Source organism: Melanerpes formicivorus, unplaced genomic scaffold (genome assembly GCF_026170545.1).
Source record: "Melanerpes formicivorus ecotype bairdi unplaced genomic scaffold, bMelFor1.0.p_v2 SCAF_62, whole genome shotgun sequence".
In the NCBI taxonomy this organism is placed as follows: domain Eukaryota; kingdom Metazoa; phylum Chordata; class Aves; order Piciformes; family Picidae; genus Melanerpes; species Melanerpes formicivorus.
This window is the reverse complement of record NW_027142414.1, coordinates 1898200-1919281: the sequence shown is the minus strand read 5'-3', so window position 1 is coordinate 1919281 and position 21082 is coordinate 1898200. Positions and strand designations below refer to the sequence as shown.

Here is a 21082-nt window from a genome sequence, read left to right as displayed (position 1 = left end):
TACAGATAAAAAGTATGCATGTCTCTTTTTATAGACTTCTCTGTGTGTCCTGTCTTTAGATACTGTGAGTTTTGTTCTATAGAATAGAATAGAATAGAATAGAATAGAATAGAATAGAATAGAATAGAATAGAATAGAATAGAATAGAATAGAATAGAATAGAATTAACCAGGTTGGAAAAGACCTTCAAGATCATTGAGTCCAACCTATCACCCAACACTATCTAATCAACTAAACCATGGCACCAAGCACCCTATCCAGTCTTCTAAACACCTTCAGTGATGGTGACTCCCACCACCTCCATGGGCAGCCCATTCCAATGGCCAATCAGTCTTTCTGTGAAGAACTTCTTCCTAACCTCCAGCCTAAACCTCCCCTGGTGCAGCTTGAGACTGTGTCCTCTTGTTCTGGTGCTGGTTGCCTGGGAGAAGAGGCCAACCCCCTCCTGGCTAGAACCTCCCTTCAGGTAGTTGTAGACAGCAAGAAGGTCTCCTCTAATGGAGCACCTTTGGGGATAGTTTAGATCCTCACAACTGGGTTGTTCCTTTGTGTTTAATAAAATCAGCATGGTTCCCTTCTGTTAAAGCACAAGGTTATTTTCAGTCTAGTTTTCCTTGAAGCTTCCATTGGAATCAGATGTTACACTCTGAATTTGCAATTGGAGTGGATAGTCACTGCTGCATGGGATGATGTGTACCTTCCCCTTTTCTCCCTCCTTCCATGTCAGCTCAGATCCCTTCCAGATGAAGTGAGGTACCAGATAATCATAAGATGTACAAAGCAGTGAAGACAATTCTTTAGAAGGACCTTTGCCAACTCCACTGTATAAAAAATTCAGTTGCTCCTACCTTGTGAACGTCTGCTCTGTTTGTGCATGTGTTCTAACAGATCTTCTGTTGAGTGTTGCCTAATTTCTTTTGATGCCTGACTAACCTCATTGCAATTTCCTCAATTGTAGAAGTGGCAGAAGAGTTTTACATAACATGAACTAATAGCAGCAGGTCTGTTCTGTTATAGCTGCTGAATTATTCTGGGGCTATTATTCAAGTCCCACAGTATTTGCCCATTTTTTGGATGATTGATGGCAGGCAAATTAGACCACGGGCTCAGGGCAGGGCTAAAGTTTTTTTGGAGTATTTTTACAGCATTTGCTGGGATGAGGCCCTGAACACAGATCAGAGGTTTAAATCTCAACTGCAGTACCTGTCATTAATGGTATGCAGCATGGCCCTTTTGGGGACATGTAGAATAGCCCTGTTCTCTGGTGGTGGTGCAGACCCCTCCTCAGTCTTTTGTTGGCAGAGCCCCACTGTGTCCAATGTACTGTTCCATGCTGCAGGCTGCTATGTGGGACTAGAGGTCTGGGAAGGGCCTTCTGTGTCTCTGCCAGCAGGACTGTGAATATGCAGTGCACGTTTGTCTTCTTCAACTGCAGCAGCTGGAATGTGGTGTCAGGAAGGTGCCTGTTCTTCACGTTTGCCTGCCTTTAAAGCTGGATAAGTACTTGCAATCATTGATTCTTCTGAATGGGGAAGATAGGAATAGGCAAGGAAATAATTAAATCTAGGTAGCTTTAAAGTATCTGACAGTTGAGCCAGCTAGTGTATCTCATGTATGATTTAGTGAGAGACCTGTCTGTGGTGGTTTGGTACCATGAGAAACTAGGCAGCAGAAAACATCACCTACCTCTCTCAAAACTGCATGAACTGAGAGGGATCACGCTGTTACTGTCTCTCTTTGTCTAGATAATTCATCTTTTCCAGTATGCTTTGTATCTATGCTGACAGGATACTACAGGTCACTAATTACTAATCTTCTCTTTGAACTGTATCAATGCTTATCACTCTTGCTTCCGTGCTTGACAGACTTGCAGTTGCAGAATAGATTGGGAAAGCAAGGTGAGAGAAGAAAGAAAAAGTGAATACAAGATCTCATCAGTCGTGTTTCATAGTTTCATAGTTTCATTCAGGGTTGGAAGGGATCACAAGGATCATCTAGTTCCAACCCCCCTGCCATGGGCAGGGACACCCCACACTAGATCAGGCTGGACAGAGCCTCATCCAGCCTGCTCTTAAACACCCCCAGGGACGGGGCCTCGACCACCTCCCTGGACAACCCATTCCAGGGTTTCACCACTCTCATGGTGAAGAACCTCCTCCTCACATCCAGCCTGAATCTCCCCACCTCCAGCTTCATTCCATTCCCCCTAGTCCTATCACTACCTGAGATCCTGAGAAGTCCCTCCCCAGCCTTCCTGTAGGCCCCCTTCAGATACTGGAAGGCCACAATTAGGTCACCTGGGAGCCTTCTCTTCTGCAGACTGAACAGCCCCAACTCCTTCGGTCTGCCCTCATAGGAGAGGTGCTCCAGCCCTCTGATCATCCTTGTGGCCCTTCTCTGGACACGTTCCAGCACCTCCACATCCCTCTTGTAATAGGGGCTCCAGAACTGGACACAGTACTCCAGGTGGGGTCTCACCAGGGCTGAGTAGAGGTGTTCAGGTGCTGTAGTGCTTCCTGTCCTACATCTTGTTTGTACCTGTTGATGAGTAGATGCCATGATGCCCACCTTAGTTGTTTATGCAGCTATATGGATAGCTCCTTAATTTTTTTCCTTATTGCTGAACTTCTTCTGCAGGGTAGGTCAAAGCTGATCAATCGAATAATGACACTGAGTTTCAGCTGGAAAAATAAAACCATTTAGAATAGTACATATTTTCAATCATGTCAAGTTGACAGTGTTACTTTTGCTGTTTATCTGCAGAAGCTGGAAAAGTCTGACTTGGATAACTGGCAGAACATCAGAGGACCCCGTCTGGGGGAAGACTCCAGGACTGTTCAGAAGCGACAACGAGAGGCTCTGCGTCTCAAAACAGAATGATTGAGCAAGACTGCTTTGGTGCTCCCCCTGCAAAAAAACCAAGCCCAACAACAAAACCACCTTAGGCTGAACTTTTAATTTTTAATCCATTGTCAGGAACAGACTTGAGATGGGTGGGCTGCACTGAGCCGTGTGTAACTGTGAGATCAGTCCAAAAAGCACTGTATAATGTGAAGCTCTTTGTTTGCCTGCATTTGCATAGAGCTCCACGGGCTGTAGATACAAACTCTCAATTAAAGAATAGCTGATTATTCTACTGAGAGTATTCCAGTGTTTTTCACTCTCTGTCATTCAAAACTGAGATGCTACAGCACAGAATAACATTTCAGGAGCCACTTGTCAGTACCAGAAGTTGTCACCCTAATGAGAACAACAGTGCTGTCATCTAGATGTGCGTGGCCCAGTAAATGCTGTTTCAGGGAGCCTCTGCATGACTTCAGGCTCTTAAGCTGGGAAGGGACTCCACAGGCATATGAGCTGTTTGGAACAGTGAGGCCAGTTTTGGCTAAATAATATTCTTGCTTCATTTCCAGGAACTTGACTGTACAGAGTGTCAGCTGGTAGTTGCTCAAATAACTTTTGTGTAGCTGTGGTGATATTTTTGCCATTACCTCTGTGCAGGTAGGTCCTTTCCACTGGAGCTTCTCAGTTTAAATTGGGAGGATTTTTCCTTACTAAAAAATAGAACAGAATAGGAATGGAATGGAATGGAATGGAATGGAATGGAATGGAATGGAATGGAATGGAGTAGAATAGAATAGAATAGAATAGAATAGAATAGAATAGAATAGAATAGAATAGAATAGAATAGAATAGAATAGAATAGAATAGAATAGAATAGAATAGAATAAGAGTAGAATAGACCAGGTTGGAAGAGACCTTTGAGATCATCGTGTCCAACCCATCATCCAACACTACCTAATCAACTAAACCATGGCACCAAGCACCCCATCAAGTCTCCTTCTAAACACCTCCAATGATGGTGACTGCACCACCTCCCTGGGCAGCCCATTCCAATGGCAAATCACTCTCTCTATGAAGAATTTCTTCCTAACCTCCAGCCTAAGCCTCCCCTGGTGCAGCTTGAGACTGTGTCCTCTTGTTCTGGTGCTGCTTGCCTGGGAGAAGAGACCAACCCCCACCTGTCCACACCCTCCCTTCAGGGAGTTGTAGAGAGCAATAAGGTCTCCTCTGAGCCTCCTCTTCTGCAGGCTAAGCAACCCCAGCTCCCTCAGCCTCTCCTCATAGAGCTTGTGCTCCAAACCCCTCCCCAGCTTTGTTGCCCTCCTCTGGACATGTTCCAGCAGGTTAACATCTTAGAGAGCTAAGAGCTATGCTGTTTTACTGTGAGCAGCTGTTGTAGCAGAATCCTCCCAAACCACTGTATAGTGGCAAAGCTCCTCTTACATGTATTACTGCATTTGTGCATGTGCAGAGAATTTATCTTTTGATGAATCCTTCTGAAATCCTTGTCTTTTTGCATTTGCTTTCGTGTGCTAAGTGCTTGCTGATAGACGAAAGCATGCAAGCATTCAGGACCCTTCTGCTGAGGCAGCTTTTATGTTTTTATGGTTGGGGCACAGCCCCACATTGTTTTGATTTGGCATAGCTTAAGGGAAAATAACCTATGGGGAAAGAGTCTCTTAAACCAGTTCACCATGGGTTAGTTAATTGATCCATAGGTGATTCAGTGAAGAAGCATCAAGTCAATCTTTCAAATGAAATGATGCTTTTGATAAGGTTTACAACAGATTGTCAAACTCCTCTTCAGAGGAATTGAGGAGTAGAGCACAGGTTAACAGTAGATTCCAGTTTCAAAGCATTCAGTGATGCCTATGAGTAAATCCTTTTGGAAGTGTCTTTGGAAGATGTATGGTCTTACTCCTCTCTTCAAGAGTGCCAAATACAATCTAAATGTCCTTTGAGATGCTTGATTTAGGGTAGCCTCCTTGTCCTCATGAAAACCTTCCCTCAGCACTTAGTTTTCTTCAATCTCTCAGTGATAAGGCCTAGTTTTTCTTTCAGAAAGAAGAACTAACATTGATTTAGAGAAGGTTGCAAGGCAGTTCATAAAGCATTACATGAAGTGTCTTATCCATGTTTTATGCATGTGTTCTTCTGGTAGAGTTGCAAAGACCATCAGAAAGTGTTGCATGTTACTTGGAACAAGGTTGGAGCCATGTGCTTGTGTATTTCCCTGTTCAATATCATAGATACCTTGGGTTCTAAAGAAATGTACTAACAAATTCCACCAACCAGAAGAGGCACAAGAGGAGCAATACAAGAGTGAGGTAGAGGGAAACAACTGGAAAAGTAGAATATGGTTGCACTAAGCTGTGCTACACCTAGACAAGAAAAAAAGCAATATTGATTTAATTGTTTTGTCATTAGTTTTACTGAAAAAACAAAGCAATATTCTTGGGCAGAAAAGATAAAAAATAGGACTAAATAAGGAGTGATTAAAGCTGTGCACATGGCTAAGCATTTTTTCTTCTCCTAAATCCAGGTTATGGTGCTTACAACATGGACCAATGCTACCCCTGAGATAAACACATGGTGTTCTAAGAGCAGCGTGTAGGAAAAGCTACCCTTTCCCCTAGGGGAAGAAGCAAAGATATTTCTCTTCCATGAACACCTTAGGCTTATCAATTTTCACTCACTTTGTGGTTTTAGTGATTTGGTATCCCACAAAAGTTATTTTGGAAGCAATCATCTTATTTCAGCAGGTCGGGAATTGTAGTTGTAAATAAGTACTTCCACGCAGAAGACTTTTTATGTTGTGGCTTAGGACCCAGTTTTGATTGGTTGCTTGCTGGTTGTAGGGTCTCTCTATCCTTCCCTGTTTCATAGGCACTAAATTTCCTGTAGCTTCTGAGGGCATATTTGGAAGGAACTTTTAAGTGACATCTCTGGAAAGTGATGGATTTAGCTCTGAGAAATACTGACATGCTGCTGGAAAACTTCCCAACTTGCCTCTCTCTTCAACTTCCCTTTGAAGAGACATCCCTTATCTATTGACAGTGCCCTAAAAACCCAAAAGTTTGTTGTTTGGGGGTTTTTTTTAATGCTGTTGACCCATTTATGAATTAAAAACCCCAAACAAACAAAAAAAACCCAAACACCAAAAAAACCCCAACCAAACAAAACCCCCACAAAACGAATCCCAAGCAGAACAATATCTCTTTGGCAGGTACAGAAGCTGCACCTTTCATAAAATGTTATTTCAGCAATTTTTTGTTGCCCTGTGCTTGGACAATGGCTTTCAGTTTTATGCTGTGGTTTGCTTAGCCATGGAATTGGAAATAGTACTTTGGGGAAGGAATAGATGGAGTCAATCAAAGTGCCTTAAGTTGTCATGCATCCCAGAGTAGAAGGCACTCCAGAAGTGTGGAAAATTATAGTTCACAACACTAGCAAGAGAGGGAAACTTAATTAGTTCAGGACTCATGCATAGTTTGGCTCCCTATTTGAACTGCCCTTTTGAAATCCATGTTACAACACTTCTGGTTATCTCTATGGCACCTGGGGACAGCTATGTTGAATTCCTGAATTGTTATTCTAAACATCTGTGGGTGTTGAGGGGGCGGTCAGAGGTAATTACATGGAATTGTCAGTCTGAGGCATTGTTTGATGTTTTTGCATCCTCTTTGGTAACTGGTAAATAGCTGTCTGAAGGGAATGAAAACAAGGCTTTAGTTAAAGGTGTGAAGTATGAAAGGGATAAAAGAGAGGACTGCAGGAGCCAGTTCTTTTAATCAGCCTTGTGGAGGTTAGACATAAAAGAAGCAAGTCTGGCTAGGTGTCTGCCTGTGTGTGGACTGAGAAAACAGGTTCAAAATCTCTGTTCTGACAATGAAGGAGAAAGTGTTTCTCTCTCAAAAGAAACTGTGGCAAAGTTGGTCTCTGCAATCTTCCCCCAGCAAAAAAAAAGCAGAAGGGCATAGAAGTGAAGGGCATCTGGGGCACCTGTCTCCAGGAACAGGGAGAGCTCAGTGTAAAGGGTATCTAGCTGGATGGTTCCCAGCTGCAGCTATCTGCAAAATGCTAACCAGATATTTGTATGAGATCAGCCCCGTGGAGCCTGCTTACTGAGTGTGTTTCTCCTATAGCACTTTGAATTTGCAGAGTCGTGGATGACCCAAAAGAGAAAGTGCTCAGTATCTTAGTTCAGCTGTAACGCAGATGAAGAGGAGGCTTTGCAAAAGCTGTAGCTGCTGTGATCCAAAAAAGGGTTCCAAAACTTGCTGAATAGCATAGCAGTTGAATTTCAGAGCTCCTAAATACATCTGGATGAGCGGCTGGGTGTTGAAAACTGTTAGAATGAAGATGTGGGAAACAGTCTTGCCAATAGTGATCCCCTAAGATCTTGAACGTGGCTCCAGCTACCCAAATAAAGGTAGGCTAGAGTATGAGAAGAGATGAATGATGATGAGAGAATCAGACCAGAATATAGAATGCAGAAACTGCTGAAAAAACAACTTGAACATATCCCATCATCAGCTGGGGACCAGTCCCAAAAAACAGAGGGAGAAATCCATTTCTTCACAGAGAAGCAACAACTGCCATGGATTTAAAGGTCACTGTTCACTGAATGTTTTGAGATTTTTATTTAGCTGTATGTGCATGTGTACAGGTGAAACATGAAACAGCAGGTTTCACCTTCTGAAGTAACTACACAGACCCTTGCACTTCTGGATGATCTTGCATTTGCTCTGAGTTGCTGTGTTTGAGTTTCCAGCACAAGTCTAGGGCAAATCTCATTTTTCTAGCTTGTACTTTCCAGAGGCTTTTCTTCTTGCAAGAAATGGGAAAGCCTAGTGTTATGCTTTGCTAGTAACTACTTGATGTCCACTGGAAAAAAGTAAGAATACAGCAACAGGGAAAAGAAGAGAATGATCTACAGTCTTGAGGGAATGCAGGATAGCTATTTTTACATGAAGATGGCCAAAGAGTTTTCCATAAACCCTTTTCATGGTCAAAAACACTGCTTTCTGACAGTGTTTGCAGTGGAAAACCATTTTTCATCCTTCAGTGGAGTAAGGTTCACACAAAAATTTCCAGCCTATTTTAGATGAGCAAATTGGAAGGCTTCAATCAAAGGAAAGTAATTGCTTGCTGTTTGGCCTTCTTTTCCTGCAAGGACTTGCAGCCAGACCCAGCCAACACACAAGCAGCCTCTATGCTTAGAAACAGAAACCCCATGTAAAGGTTCTTCTTGAGCCTGTCCTCACCCCATGAGCCCAAAGCAGGCTTTGACACCACTCAAATCAGAACGACCAGCTTTTGTTGTTGAGCAGGTGCTCTAATTGCGTGCTCAACCATCTTGCTTAACACAGGCAATCAAAGTTTCACCCTCACCAACTCAATGCTGCTTGGGAGGGGTGTTAAAATAAAACCCAACCAAAGCAGCAGCTGGTGGTGCCCAGAAAGCACATGTAAAACATGGTGATCCATTACAAATGTGAGAAGAAAATAGTGTCTGTGCCGTAGTTAGGGGCCATGTGAGAGAGAAAAGAAGCTGAAATCCAGATAGAAGGGAGTACTGTGTATTGCCAGTGCCTCTGTAGAAGACATTTGTGCACTTTCACCCAGCATACTTGGCGTCTAGCTTGATGGACTTCAGTTAGTGGGTAAATTACCATCCTTTTTTAGCATATCTGTTTCAAGGTAGGTGGTAAGAACCTTGACACCTACTGGTGTCCCATAGGGATCAGTGCTGGACCCCATCCTGTTTAATATCTTCATTGATGATCTGGATGAGGGGATTGAGTCAGTCATCAGTAAGTTTGCAGATGACACCAAGTTGGGAGAAGATGTTGATCTGTTAGAGGGTAGAAGGGCTCTGCAGCGGGACCTCGACTGGCTGGACAGATTGGCAGAGTCCAACATGATGGCATTCAAAAAACCCAAGTGCTGGGTGTTGCACTTTGGCCACAACAATCCCATGCAGAGCTACAGGCTGGGGTCAGAGTGGCTGGAGATTGACTGGTATGTTTTATGATTTTTGCCTATTTAAGGTAAACTTCAGATGACAAGGGAACAGGGAGAAGTTGTTATAATTTCCTTGATGTACTGAATGCATTTGAGTAGCTGGACAGATGATGTTCACTGTGTAATAATGGGGTTTGCTCCACACTCTGAAGCATATAAAATAAGTAGTTTCCTCACAATCAAACAATGCAGGTCTATTTGAAATGTTAATCTTCAGAGCTCTTCAGATGCCAGTGCCTTAATGATTTATGATGTAAGTAATGTATCTGTATGATCCTAAAATTTGGCATGAAGAAAAATACACCTTAATATTCTTTATATGCTGCATTGCTATTCCCCTTTCAGTAAACTGGAGGGTGAACTTGAGCCTGACTTCATTAGAATGTTGCCATCCTAACTGCTTTATTTATATGGCATCCTGAATCCTGGCATTCAACAAGTCCAAGTGCTGGGTGCTGCACTTTGGCCACAACAATCCCATGCAGAGCTACAGGTTGGGGTCAGAGTGGCTGAAGAGCAGCCAAACAGAAAGGGACTTGGGGGTACTGATTGACAGCTGGCTGAACATGAGCCAGCAGTGTGCCCAGGTGGCCAAGAAGGCCAATGGTATCCTGGCCTGCATCAGAAATAGTGTGGCTAGCAGGAGCTGGGAGGTCATTGTGCTCCTGTACTCAGCACTGGTTAGGCCACACCTTGAGTCCTGTGTCCAGTTCTGGGCTCCTCAGTTTAGGAAGGATGTTGACTTACTGGAATGTGTCCAGAGAAGGGCAACGAGGCTGGGAAGAGGCCTGGAGCTCAAGCCCTACAAGGAGAGGCTGAAGGAGCTGGGATTGTTTAGCCTGGAGAAGAGGAAGCTCAGGGGAGACCTTATTGCTCTCTACAACTACCTGAAGGGAGCTTGTGGCCAGGAGGGTCTCTTCTCCCAGACAACCAGCACCAGAACAAGAGGACACAGTCTCAAGCTGCACTGGGGGAAGTTTAGGCTTGAGGTGAGGAGAAAGTTCTTCACTGAGATAGTTGGAATGTGCTGCCCAAGGAGGTGGGGGAGTCACCGTCCCAGGAGGTGTTCAAGAGGGGATTGGATGTGGCACTTAGTTTAGTCATGATGTGGCACATGATTTAGTCATGAGGTGTTGGGTGACAGGTTGGACTTGATGATCTTTGAGGTCTTTTCCCACCTTGTTGATTCTATGATGTTCAGTACTAACACCATTGTGTGTATTCAGTACTAAATGCATTACAGGATTAGCCTCAAGGAGGTCTAGTGGCTCCCAGGTGTGTGGCTTAATCCCAGGCAGGATCAGAGGTCAACCCACCTGTCAGCCCTCTGTGACTTCTCCTTGGGTTTTCTGTCCTCTCTTCCAGTGTTCCTCCTAAAAGGTAACATCTCAGTCCCTGAGCTGCTCTTCTCTAACGGAGCTGGTTGAAAAATGTCACCTTCTTTTCATGGTCTACCAAGAACTGAGAGTAGTGGTTTCTAAATTGATTTGAAGCTGTCCTGCAAAAATGTAAGTTCAGAAGCAGAGAACCTAGTATTGTATTCCCATAGGTATGGCACCCAGCATACACTGGGTCTCTTTTTATCTTTAGATACACAATGCTGTGCTCTGTATTTTATGTACAAAGGAAATTAAATGTACGGTTTTTTTTCTTTAAAAGATGAGATATTCATCCATCACCAGCTGTCAGTTCCTAATAATGTTGCCCAGAGAAGTGTTATCTGTGATTTAGTGGCTTTAGTGAACTATCTTTTATTGAACAGAGGACAGCAGAATAAAAATTCAGCTTAATACAGCTCTTTCCATACTCTCTCTGAATAAACAGAGGAAAAGAGCAAAGAGTCTTGGGTTCCAGGCTTGAGTTTGTTCTGTTTTACAGTAGATAGGGCATTTTAAGAAAGAAAAGGAAAGAAAATGAAAGTGGAGGGGGGGTGGGGAGAAGAGGAAATAAAAGAAGAAATGTAGAAAGGAAAAAGCTTAGGGACAAAAATAGTAATCGAAAACACAGTGTTCTTTCTGACTGGTCCCTCTGGATAGAGTAGGAATGAAAATTGTTTCTGTATCAGGCAAAAACTTTTGAGCTCAAAAAATACTCAAGTCAGAATGAAAACTCAAGTATAATATTTTGCAAGACAGTGGTTTTAGAAATAACTTTTTTCTGGGGGGAGGGGGTGTGGAACTCCAATGTTTTCATAGAATCATAGAATCAACAAGGTTGGAAAAGACCTCAAAGATCATCAAGTCCAACCTGTCACCCAACACCTCATGACTACTAGACCATGGCACCAAGTGCCATGTCCAATTCCCCCTTGAACACCTCCAGGAATGGTGACTCAACCACCTCCCTGGACAGCACATTCCAACAGCTAACGACTCTCTCAGTGAAGAACTTTCTCCTCACCTTGAGCCTAAACTTTCCCTGGTGCAGCTTGAGACTGTGTCCTCTTGTTCTGGTGCTGGTTGCCTGGGAGAAGAGACCAAGCCCCACCTGGCCACAACCTCCCTTCAGGTAGTTGTAGAGAGAGCAATAAGGTCTCCCCTGAGCCTCCTCCTCTGCAGGCTAAACAATCCCAGCTCTCTCAGCCTGTCCTCGTAGGGCTTGTGCTTGAGGCCTCTTCCCAGCCTTGTTGCCCTTCTCTGGACACATTCAAGAGTCTCAATGTCCTTGTTAAATTGAGGAGCCCAGAGCTGGACACAGTACGCAAGGTGTGGCCTTACCAGAGTTGAGTACAGGAGCACAATGACCTCCCTGCTCCTGCTGGCCACACTATTTCTGATGCAGGCCAGGATGCCATTGGCCCTTTTATTTTCAAGTTTTCCCATTCTTGATTCATTTTCCTCAGGTGAGCTTAACTTCAGAAATGAAAACTCCCCATTGATCTTAACAGTGTGGGTTTCCACTTAAAAGGCTGTTAGCACAAAGTGTCTCAACAGTTTCCAAAACTGCACAAGAAGCATTCTCAGTAAGGGGAAAGATCTGTCAAAGCAGATCATTCCCAGGGAACAAGCTGCAGAGTGTCAATCAGTCAGATTGAAAAAAGCAAAAAGAAAAGAAAAGATACAAGCGAGGATCTTTCACCATTGGTACCAGTGAGTTCCTTTGTTAACTGGTGAGTGCTGATCCTGCTCTCTGGAGAGCGTGTGACTGCACAGCCCTGTGGCTGTGTACAGCAGCGTGCTCCCCCCAAGGGGTGCACACCTGCATTCTGGAAGTTGCACACTTTCAATTTAATAGGATTTTGCTGCTCAACAATCCCAAAGAGAAGACCTACCCCTTACTGCATCAAGTATTCTGATATCCTAGTTAATGACCAGGCCCAGGTGAACCTCCTGAGATTCAACTGGGTCTTGCACCTGGGCCAGAGCAATCCTCACTAGCAATACAGGCTGGGGGAGGAGGTGATAGAAAGCAGCCCTGTGGAAAAAGACTTGGTGCTGATGGATGAGAAGCTAGACATGAGCAGACAGTGTGTGCTTGCAGCCCAGAAGGTAAATCACATCCTGGGCTGCATCAAAAGAAGCATTGCCAGCAGATCCAGAGAGGTGATTCTACCACTTTGCCTGGAGTTCTGCATCCAGGTCTGGAGCCCTCAATATACTAAGGACATGGACTTGATGGATAGGGTCCAGAGGAGGGCCACAAAAGGGATCAAAGAGTTGAAACACCTCTGCTACAAAGACAGGCTGAGGGAGCTGGGGTTGTTCAGCCTGGAGTAGAGGAGGCTCCGGGGAGACCTAACAATGACCTTCCAGCACTTGAAGGGGACCTACAAGAAGGATAGACAGTTTGCAAAGGCCTGTAGTGATAGGATGAGGGGAAATGGCTTCAAACTAGAGAAGAGTAGATTTAGATTGGATGTTAGGAACAAGTTCTTTACCACGAGGGTAGCGGAACACTGGAACAGATTGCATGGGGAGTTAGTTAAGGCCCATCCTGGAGATATTGAAGGTGAAGCTTTACAGGGCTCTGGGCAGCCTGACCTAGTTGAGGATGCCCCTGCTTACTGCAGAAGGGGTTGCACTAGAAGACCTTTAGAGGTCCTTTTTGACCCAGACCATTCTACAATTCTATGATCTTTTGAAGTCCTTTCCAACCCCTAACATTCTGTGATTCTAACACATGCTCTCTATTATCCCCTCTCCTTTCCCAAAGGGAAGAGAAGGGGAATAAGGAAGAGAGATGATGGATTAGTAAAACTTAAACAGCTTTAATGAAAAGGATAACAATAAAACGAAATACATACAAACATATGCAAAGTATTGAGCCCAAATCCCCTGATGGCACTGTCACCACTGATGCTGTGGGCAGACACTGGGGAAGTCCCAGACTCAGCAACAAGTGGGAACCAGATTCAGGAGCTGGATTCTGAAGCTGGATTCATGATTGAAGGTAGAATGGACAGAGACTCCCTTCATTGCCAGCTGTTGAAGAGAGTTTAACCCACTTGTAGAAGTGGACACTGCGCAAACATGTTGCTGGCTTCAGAAAGTGCCATTGCTTAGAACAGCCTAAGCTGAAAGTAAAATCACTGAGCAGAATTAGTTATGTTCTGACTCATACCAGGCCCATTTGAAGGGACTATAGTCAATCTAATTTGGGAGTCATGCCTTTACCTTTATTTGGCTGTCTGCCCCACTGCAGACTTTTTTCTTGCCTTGCAAACATCCTGACTGGGCTGCAGATGTGACTGAAGTTAAGCCACATACTTTCAGCACAGAAGTCTGAGCTTGCACATTTCTTTTAGCAGGCATTTGGGTCTGTGTGCTTTCTGAGCAGTGCAAACATCCTTAGCAGCTCTGCTGGAATAACAAGCAGCAAAATCCTATGTTTTTATTTTTATCATCCTTTAAATCCAGATAGAACAGAATCAAATAGAATTAACCAGGTTGGAAAACACCTTTGAGATCATTGAGTCCAGCCTATCATCCAACACTATCTAATCAACTAAACCATGGCACCAAGCACCCCATCCAGTCTCATCCTAAACACCTCCAGTGATGGTGACTCCACCACATCCCTGGGCAGCCCATTCCAATGGTCAATCACTCTTTCTATGAAGAACTTCTTCCCCACATCCAGCCTAAACCTCCCCTGGTGCAGCTTGAGACTGTGTCCTCTTGTTCTGGTGCTGGGTGCCTGGGAGAAGAGGCCAACCCCCACCTGGCCACAACCTCCCTTCAGGGAGTTGTAGACAGCAAGAAAGTCTCCCCTGAGCCTCCTCTTCTTCAGGCTAAGCAACCCCAGCTCCCTCAGCCTCCCCTCATAGGGCTTGTGCTCCAAACCCCTCCCCAGCTTTGTTGCCCTTCTCTGCACACGTTCCAGCAAGTCAACATCTTTCCTAAACTGAGGGGCCCAGAACTGGACACAGGACTCAAGGTGTGGCCTAACCAGTGCTGAGTCCAGGGGCACAATGACCTCCCTGCTCCTGCTGGCCACACTATTCCTGATGCAGGCCAGGATGCCATTGGCCTTCTTGGCCACCTGGGCACACTGCTGGCTCATGTTCAGCCTACTATCAACCAGTACCCCCAGGTCTCTTTCTGCCTGGCTGCTCCCCACCTACTCTGACCCCAGTCTGTAGCACTGCATGGGGTTGTTGTGGCCAATGTGTAGAACCCAGCACTTGGATGTGTTCAATCTCATGCCCTTGAACTCTGCCCATCTGTCCAGCCTGTCAAGGTCCCTCTGCAGAGCTCTCCCACCCTTTAACACATCAACTCCTGCCCCCAGCTTGGTGTCATCTGCAAAATTCCTGATGATGGACTCAATCCCCTCATCCAGATCATCAGTGAAGATGTTGAACAGGATGGGGGCCAGGACTGATCCCTTGGGAACACCACTGGTGACTGGCCGCCAGCTGGATATGGCACCATTCACCACCACTCTCTGGGCTCGGCCCTCCAGCCAGTTCCTAACCCAGCACAGAGTGCTCCTGTCCAAGCCATGGGCTGACAGCTTGGCCAGGAGTTTGCTGTGGGGGATGGTGTCAAAAGCCTTGCTGAAGTCCAGCTAGACTACATCCACAGCCCTCCCCCACATCCACCAGGCAGATGATTGTGGAAGGAGATCAGGTTGGTCAGGCAGGACCTGCCCTTCCTAAATCCATGCTGGCTGGGCCTGATCCCTTAGCCATCCTGTGAGTGCTGTGTGATTGCACTCAAGGTGCCCTGTTCCATAATCTTGCCTGGCACTGAGGTCAGGCTGACAGGTCTGTAATTCCCTGGCTTGTCCAACCGGCCCTTCTTGTGGATAGGCACCACATTGGCCAGCTTCCAGTCTTCTGGGACCTCTGCATTGAGCCAGGAGTGTTGAAAAATGATGGAGAGAAGTCAAATGCCGTTTGATCAATTTTTGTAAAAGTTCAGCCTGGTCCTGATAAGAGGGTATTTTTTGGGGGGGAAAGGTTTAAAAGGGAATCATAACAGGCAGCGTTTTGCAGCTTGACTTAGGGGAGTTACTGCAGAGGATCAGCTGGGAATATTCAGGGTGTGTTTCAGTTGAGCTAAAACCCCTCTATATTTTAAATAATCAGCAATTTAAATGTGTTAAATGTTTGTTGAATGTTGATTTTTAATGTGTCTTCCGCGACCAGCACAGACCTTTTACGTTAAGTGACCTGGGGTTTGTGACTAAGCCAAGCTATTCAGACTTTGCAACAATGAAGCTGTTGGTGGGAACCTGTACTTTCTATGGCCAGACCCAGCTGGCTGGTCAGCGGTTTTGAATACCAGGAAGAGGAGGAGGAGACTTTTACCTCACATCTTTCATCCATTCAAGAAGATTTCATGCCCCTGTAATTAATTATTCACAACAAAAATCCAAAATCAACCAGTCTTGGTCCCTTGAAGCTACACAGGGCTGTGCAATGTTACCTGACAGGTCCGTTTTCCTAACACTATCTTAAAAGTGCAGATATGATTTCCTGGCAAAGCCAGATTTGCATGTTACTGCCTTAGACTAGTCTCACTAACTTGATAGCCTCCTCTGCATGTATTGTAGCATACACAAGCCTCCCAGTTATTTATCCCTGAGGTGTCTGTTTGTTTTCCCCTCATCTTCTTTGTTAGCAGTAGAAAGATGCACAGGATTTTCTACAGCTCCCTAAGGTTGAAACCTCAGCAATTCTTCTCCCCAAAAGGACATTTTCTTTTTAAACAATGGCAAACTATCTGCTTTTACTGCCACAGATTCTGCACAGTCTTTCTGCATTTTCTTTTCTGTGTGTGCAGGTAATGCCAAGAAAATACGGGGAGAACAGGTGTTAGTTCTCCTCTGTGCTCTCTGTCTGGAGACAGTGTGATTTAGGAACTCCTGCAGCAGTGGACCAAAGCATTTCTGTGCCTTGTTCTTTTGTCCTTGGGGAAGTTTTTTTCTGGCCCTCAGATGATTCACCACTCTGCTTTCTTTGCATGAAGAGGTGTAGCAGAAGGTCTGAAATTTGGAAAACACATAATACTGTCAGGCCTCTTGTGTGTTGCCGTGCTGCTGTTAAAGCTGGGTGTGCATGACAGAGACAGACAGATATATTTGACAGCCCCAGAGACTGCATTCCCTTCTGTGCCCACGCAATGGAGAGCTGGAGCACAGTATCCCTTTGCAGTCATTGCCTTGCCAAGGTGGGGACTTGCCAAGGATCTCCTCTGAGGGATGAGGATGGTTGTGGCAGCAGGAACTAGCTCTGTGTGGTAATTGCCTGCTCAGGTTACGTGGAAGAGAATTCCTTTTTCTGTCCATGCATTTGCTATCTCCACAGAAGTCAAATGCCTATGCAAACAAAGCACATGCAGTCATCACTTCATTCAAAAGTAGATGCTTGCCAAGGTGGGTATTGAATTGTGCTCCACCACTTCTTCCTTTCCACTGACCACGAAAGGCACTTCCATGACGAGTTTTGATCACTTTGCCTTTATAAACCTAGCCTTGGAAGATCTGGATCCCAAGGAATCTCCCTATTTAGCAAGCAGTTTGAGAAACTCCTCTTCTGGATTTCATGGAAGTTAAGGAAAAAATCTTTGGATGGATGCTTGCAAAACCAGTGAGGGCCTGTGTTCCCCTGCTAGTGCCCCCAAGCTTCTCTCCCTGAACCCTCTGGGACAGTGTTATGGACTGTGAATGGGTGTGAAAATTAGGGCATCTCTGATACTGCCAGAATTTTGAAGTTTGTTATTTCTTTCTCTTGAAAAGCTGGTGAGATTCTTGACAGAAATAAAGATTATCTCAGTAAACTATTTTTACAATGATCAGCAAATATTTTACTGTGTCACACTGGTGTTCAGACAGAAATTGCAATCCCAGCATTGCCTACCACAGAGGTAATATATCTAAGATGCCTTTTTGGATCAGGGAAATCATGGCACAGACAAGGGGAAGTCATGCTATAGGCTTTCTTGGGCAGCACTGAATGCAGTCCTGCCTGATGGATTAAGTAAACTAAGGGAATGCATCTTCCCTACTTCAAAAGCAAAGTTTTGCTTGGACCATCCTTCAGCCAAAGCTCCTTTTGTATGGGCAATAAGGACAGAGGATCCAGAGTCTTCTCCAAGTCAAGAGGGAGCAATAGAAAGATATTTTCTGCTGTTAAAGATAACCTTATGTACAATAAGGGCATGGACAGTGTGTCAGGAAACTGTCCCAGTGAGACTACTTTATTGATGCTGCCTCAGGTTGCCTGTAACATGTGAAACAGCATTATTTCTACAGCAGGGAACTGGCACAGACCTTTCAGGATTATGTATTAAGAGCAGCAAGTCAAATACTATCTGCCTAATGTGATAAATTCTAAGTATTATTCCAAAGAGGTTTGCCTGAATCTCCTCTGCCAAGCACATAGAGGCAGCTGCCAGTTGCTTTTATCCTCAGTCCCCTTCCCATTATTGCTTCTTGGCCTTTTGGCTAAGATCAAGTGTAGTATCAGTTGATGTCTTTGGGGACTCTATCCTGCCCTGGCAGCAGGCTGGGCTCAGTGACCTCCTAGCTCTTTTCCATCTGTAACTGCTATAATTCCTGCTCTTTACAAGACCTGGCAGCTTTTAGAAGCCAGGTCCCCTTTAACATGCCTTGCAAGTACAGCTGAGGTGCATTGCCCTGCATTGCTTCTGTTTCAAAAGGCGGGTGGGCCTCAGCTTTCTAGCCCGGGAGAAATTGTGATGCAGCTGGAGGGCTTAGCTCCCTTCTGTTGACGGCCAACATAAACCCATCTATGTGTAAGAGGAGATTCTTTCCTTTTTTAGTTTCTGTAATGTTTGGAGGAAATATGAACCAGAAATCGTTGGAAGAAGAAAAGAGAGGTAAGTCTTTACAGAGCTTTGCACTCCTGCATCAGCGGGGCTTAAGCCAGGAAAAAGACATCCCCTAGATAGGAAAACTTGAAAATGCTATGCTACACTGTTCATGTTTTTATGGTTTTGGTAGTAGTAAGCTTCCTAGATCTGAAGCTCACAATGGGCACTGTAATTGCCAGCCAGAATTAGTGCCTGAGGACCTTATGTAATCCTGGCTTTTATGCACAGATCTATTAATTTCCAAGGAAAAAGAGTTTGTTGGGCAGTTAGACCTGGGGGGAAATGCTGATGTCCCAGATAAAAACCTTTGCATGCTACTTTGTCTGGGAGTTTGTTGGAACACTTTTTCAATGCTTTGCCTTCCTGACCCATTCTAACTACTGTGATAGAAGATGGGTGATGTAATGTAGGTGGCACCTCCCTTCCTTCCCAGTTTAAACTGCTGCAGTTGCAGAATCATAGAATAAACAAGGTTGGAAAAGACCTCAAAGATCATCAAGTCCAACCTGTCACCCAATACAACATGACTACTAGACCATGGCACCAAGTGCCATGTCCAGTCCCCTCTTGAACACCTCCAGGGATAGTGACTCCACCACCTCTCTGGGCAGCACATTCCAATGGCTAACAACTCTCTCAGTGAAGACCTTTCTCCTCATCTCGAGCCTAAACTTCCTCTGGTGCAGCTTGAGACTGTGTCCTCTTGTTCTGGTGCTGGTTGCCTGGGAGAAGAGATCAACTCCCACCTGGCTACAACCTCCCTTCAGGTAGTTGTAGACAGCAATGAGGTCTTCCCTGAGCCTCCTCTTCTCCAGGCTAAACAATCCCAGTTCCTTCAGCCTCTCCTTGTAAGGCTTGTGCTCAACCTCCAAGTGAGGTGCTCTCCAGCAACAGATTTTGGCCAGACATCTGTGTGCATTTTTCTGTTGAGCTTTTCCTTCAGGGCAGTCCCTTGGTTTGATTTCTGTGGTGGACCTCCCTCGGGAATTATATGGAACAATTCCACCATGCATGATGTATGGGAGTTTGGGGGCTTTTCTTGGAACAAGAAATCATATATATTATTTCTGGAAGAAACCATAAAATGATAGAGGGGGGAACCCTTGTGGGTAACTCAAATAAAGGACTTTTACTCCAGTATTCCTACATCAAACCCCGTAACTACAGAGTGTTTTCCAGTCGCTATGTTGGCAGACATCACTTAAAAACCTCACCCTTGTGGCTGTATCTACCCTTTGTAGAGGAGTTACATGGAGGATGCTGTGAATTTGTCTTCCGCCCTGGGAGGGTTGGCCAAGTATTGCCCCAAAAAGCTTTTGGGGTGGCATCGGCCAGGTCTAAAACCCTTGATGTAGGAGCAGCTAAAGGAGACTTCTGCTGCAGGAAATCTCTGGCTGGCTTGTGTAGGAAGGCAGCAACATCTTCCAGAGTCTCCATTTCTCATCCTTGTCTCAAAGATCTGTCTGGTCTAGCAACACAAGTTGTGGGAGGCCAGGTTATGTTCACTGTCTCTGGCTGCTATTTTTGGTATGTGATTTTTTTCTATTTTGCCTGGCTGGGTGTAGAGGGAGTGTTTCTATGCTTTAGGGAACACTGCAATTAGATTCACTCAAAACAATCATGATTATTAATTATGACTGGTTTGTTACTAAAAAAGGAAAAGGTAGAAATAAATAATAAACCATGGTTACTTGGAAGACAATCTCTGTCTCTCTCTGTCTCTTTGAAGAGCTTTGAACAGACCTAGGAGCATTTGGATGCTCCTTAGGGGACAGCAAAGCCCTCATTTCCATACGTGGCAGCCAGCCTTGCTCCAGTGTGAGTAATCTGATGAGGTTTTTGACACAAGAACCATTTTTACCAGTTGGTGACCCTTGTTTGGTAAATCCCAGAGAAGTGCAGCAGCTGGGCAAATCTCAGCTGTGTTCCAAATAATTAGCAAAAGTATTTGAATCAATAATGGCAGGAAAACCACTAAACCAGATCAGGGGAAAAAACAAAACAGAAAGTGTTTGGTCAAGTGAAATCTGTTTACTGAGAAGAGCTTCTGTCTCCCTGTGGGTACGTGGCCTCAGGCCTGTAATGTGTAACAGAATCTGTTCCTACCTGAATTCCCACTTCACTGGCCCTGTAGAAGCTGAACTAGAGAAGTGCCATGCAAGCTGCTGGCCCTGTTTGCCAAGCTCTTGCCCCTCCCAGTGTCATGGTGGGGGATGCTGTCATGCTAGGAAGTGGTGCTGACCTGGGAAGCTGCTGCTTCACGCTGCTGCTGAGATAGGCAATAGCAGTGAGCATGCACAGAAAGGTCTGCTGGGAGGGCAGGGCACTGTGGGCTGCTCAGTGAAAGAAAACCATCTGTTGTCTTCAAGTTTCTGTAGAAATGGAGTTTGCCATGCAACAAGAGCCTGCCATTATTGGTGACAGTCTCACGGGTGCCACAGCTTGGTGCCTTGGTTGTGGAAGGACTGCTTCACTCATTAATTCGGCTTCCTGTGCAGGGTTGGAGAGGCTGTGATGCCCTATTCTTGTGGCAGCAGCTCTGCAGAATGTCTTTGGAGCCTTTTTTGATATACATAAATACATCATTGCATCACAGAATGGTTTGGGTTGGAAGGGACCTTCAAAGGTCATCTAGTCCAAATCCCCTACAGTGAGCAGGAACATTTAGAATAAACAGAATAAACCAAACCAGGTTGGAAGAGACCTTCAAGATCATCGTGTCCAACCCATCAACCAATCCAACCCACCCAAACAGCTAACCCATGGCACCAAGCACCCCATCAAGTCTCCTCCTGAACACCTCCAATGACGGTGACTCCACCACCTCTTTGGGCAGCCCATTGCAATGGGCAATCACTCTTTCTGTATAGAACTTCTTCCTAACATCCAACCTGAATCTCCCCTGGTGCAGCCTGAGACTGTGTCCTCTT

The 21082-nt window shown here is 45.1% G+C and overlaps 1 protein-coding gene and 1 pseudogene across 1 annotated transcript in view; both read left to right on the top strand.

Moving 5' to 3' along the window:
- The window catches only part of COX16 (cytochrome c oxidase assembly factor COX16), a 60165-nt gene extending 57029 nt beyond the window's left edge, over positions 1-3136 (top strand). Inside the window, exon 4 of the mRNA XM_068162128.1 lies at positions 2764-3136. Within this exon, the coding sequence (XP_068018229.1) occupies positions 2764-2880 (117 nt within the window). The 3' untranslated portion in view covers positions 2881-3136. The remainder of the gene's footprint in view (positions 1-2763) is intronic.
- A 14607-nt stretch (positions 3137-17743) lies between these two features.
- Positions 17744-17807, top strand: LOC137453201 (U2 spliceosomal RNA; annotated as a pseudogene).
- Positions 17808-21082: the final 3275 nt, after the last annotated feature.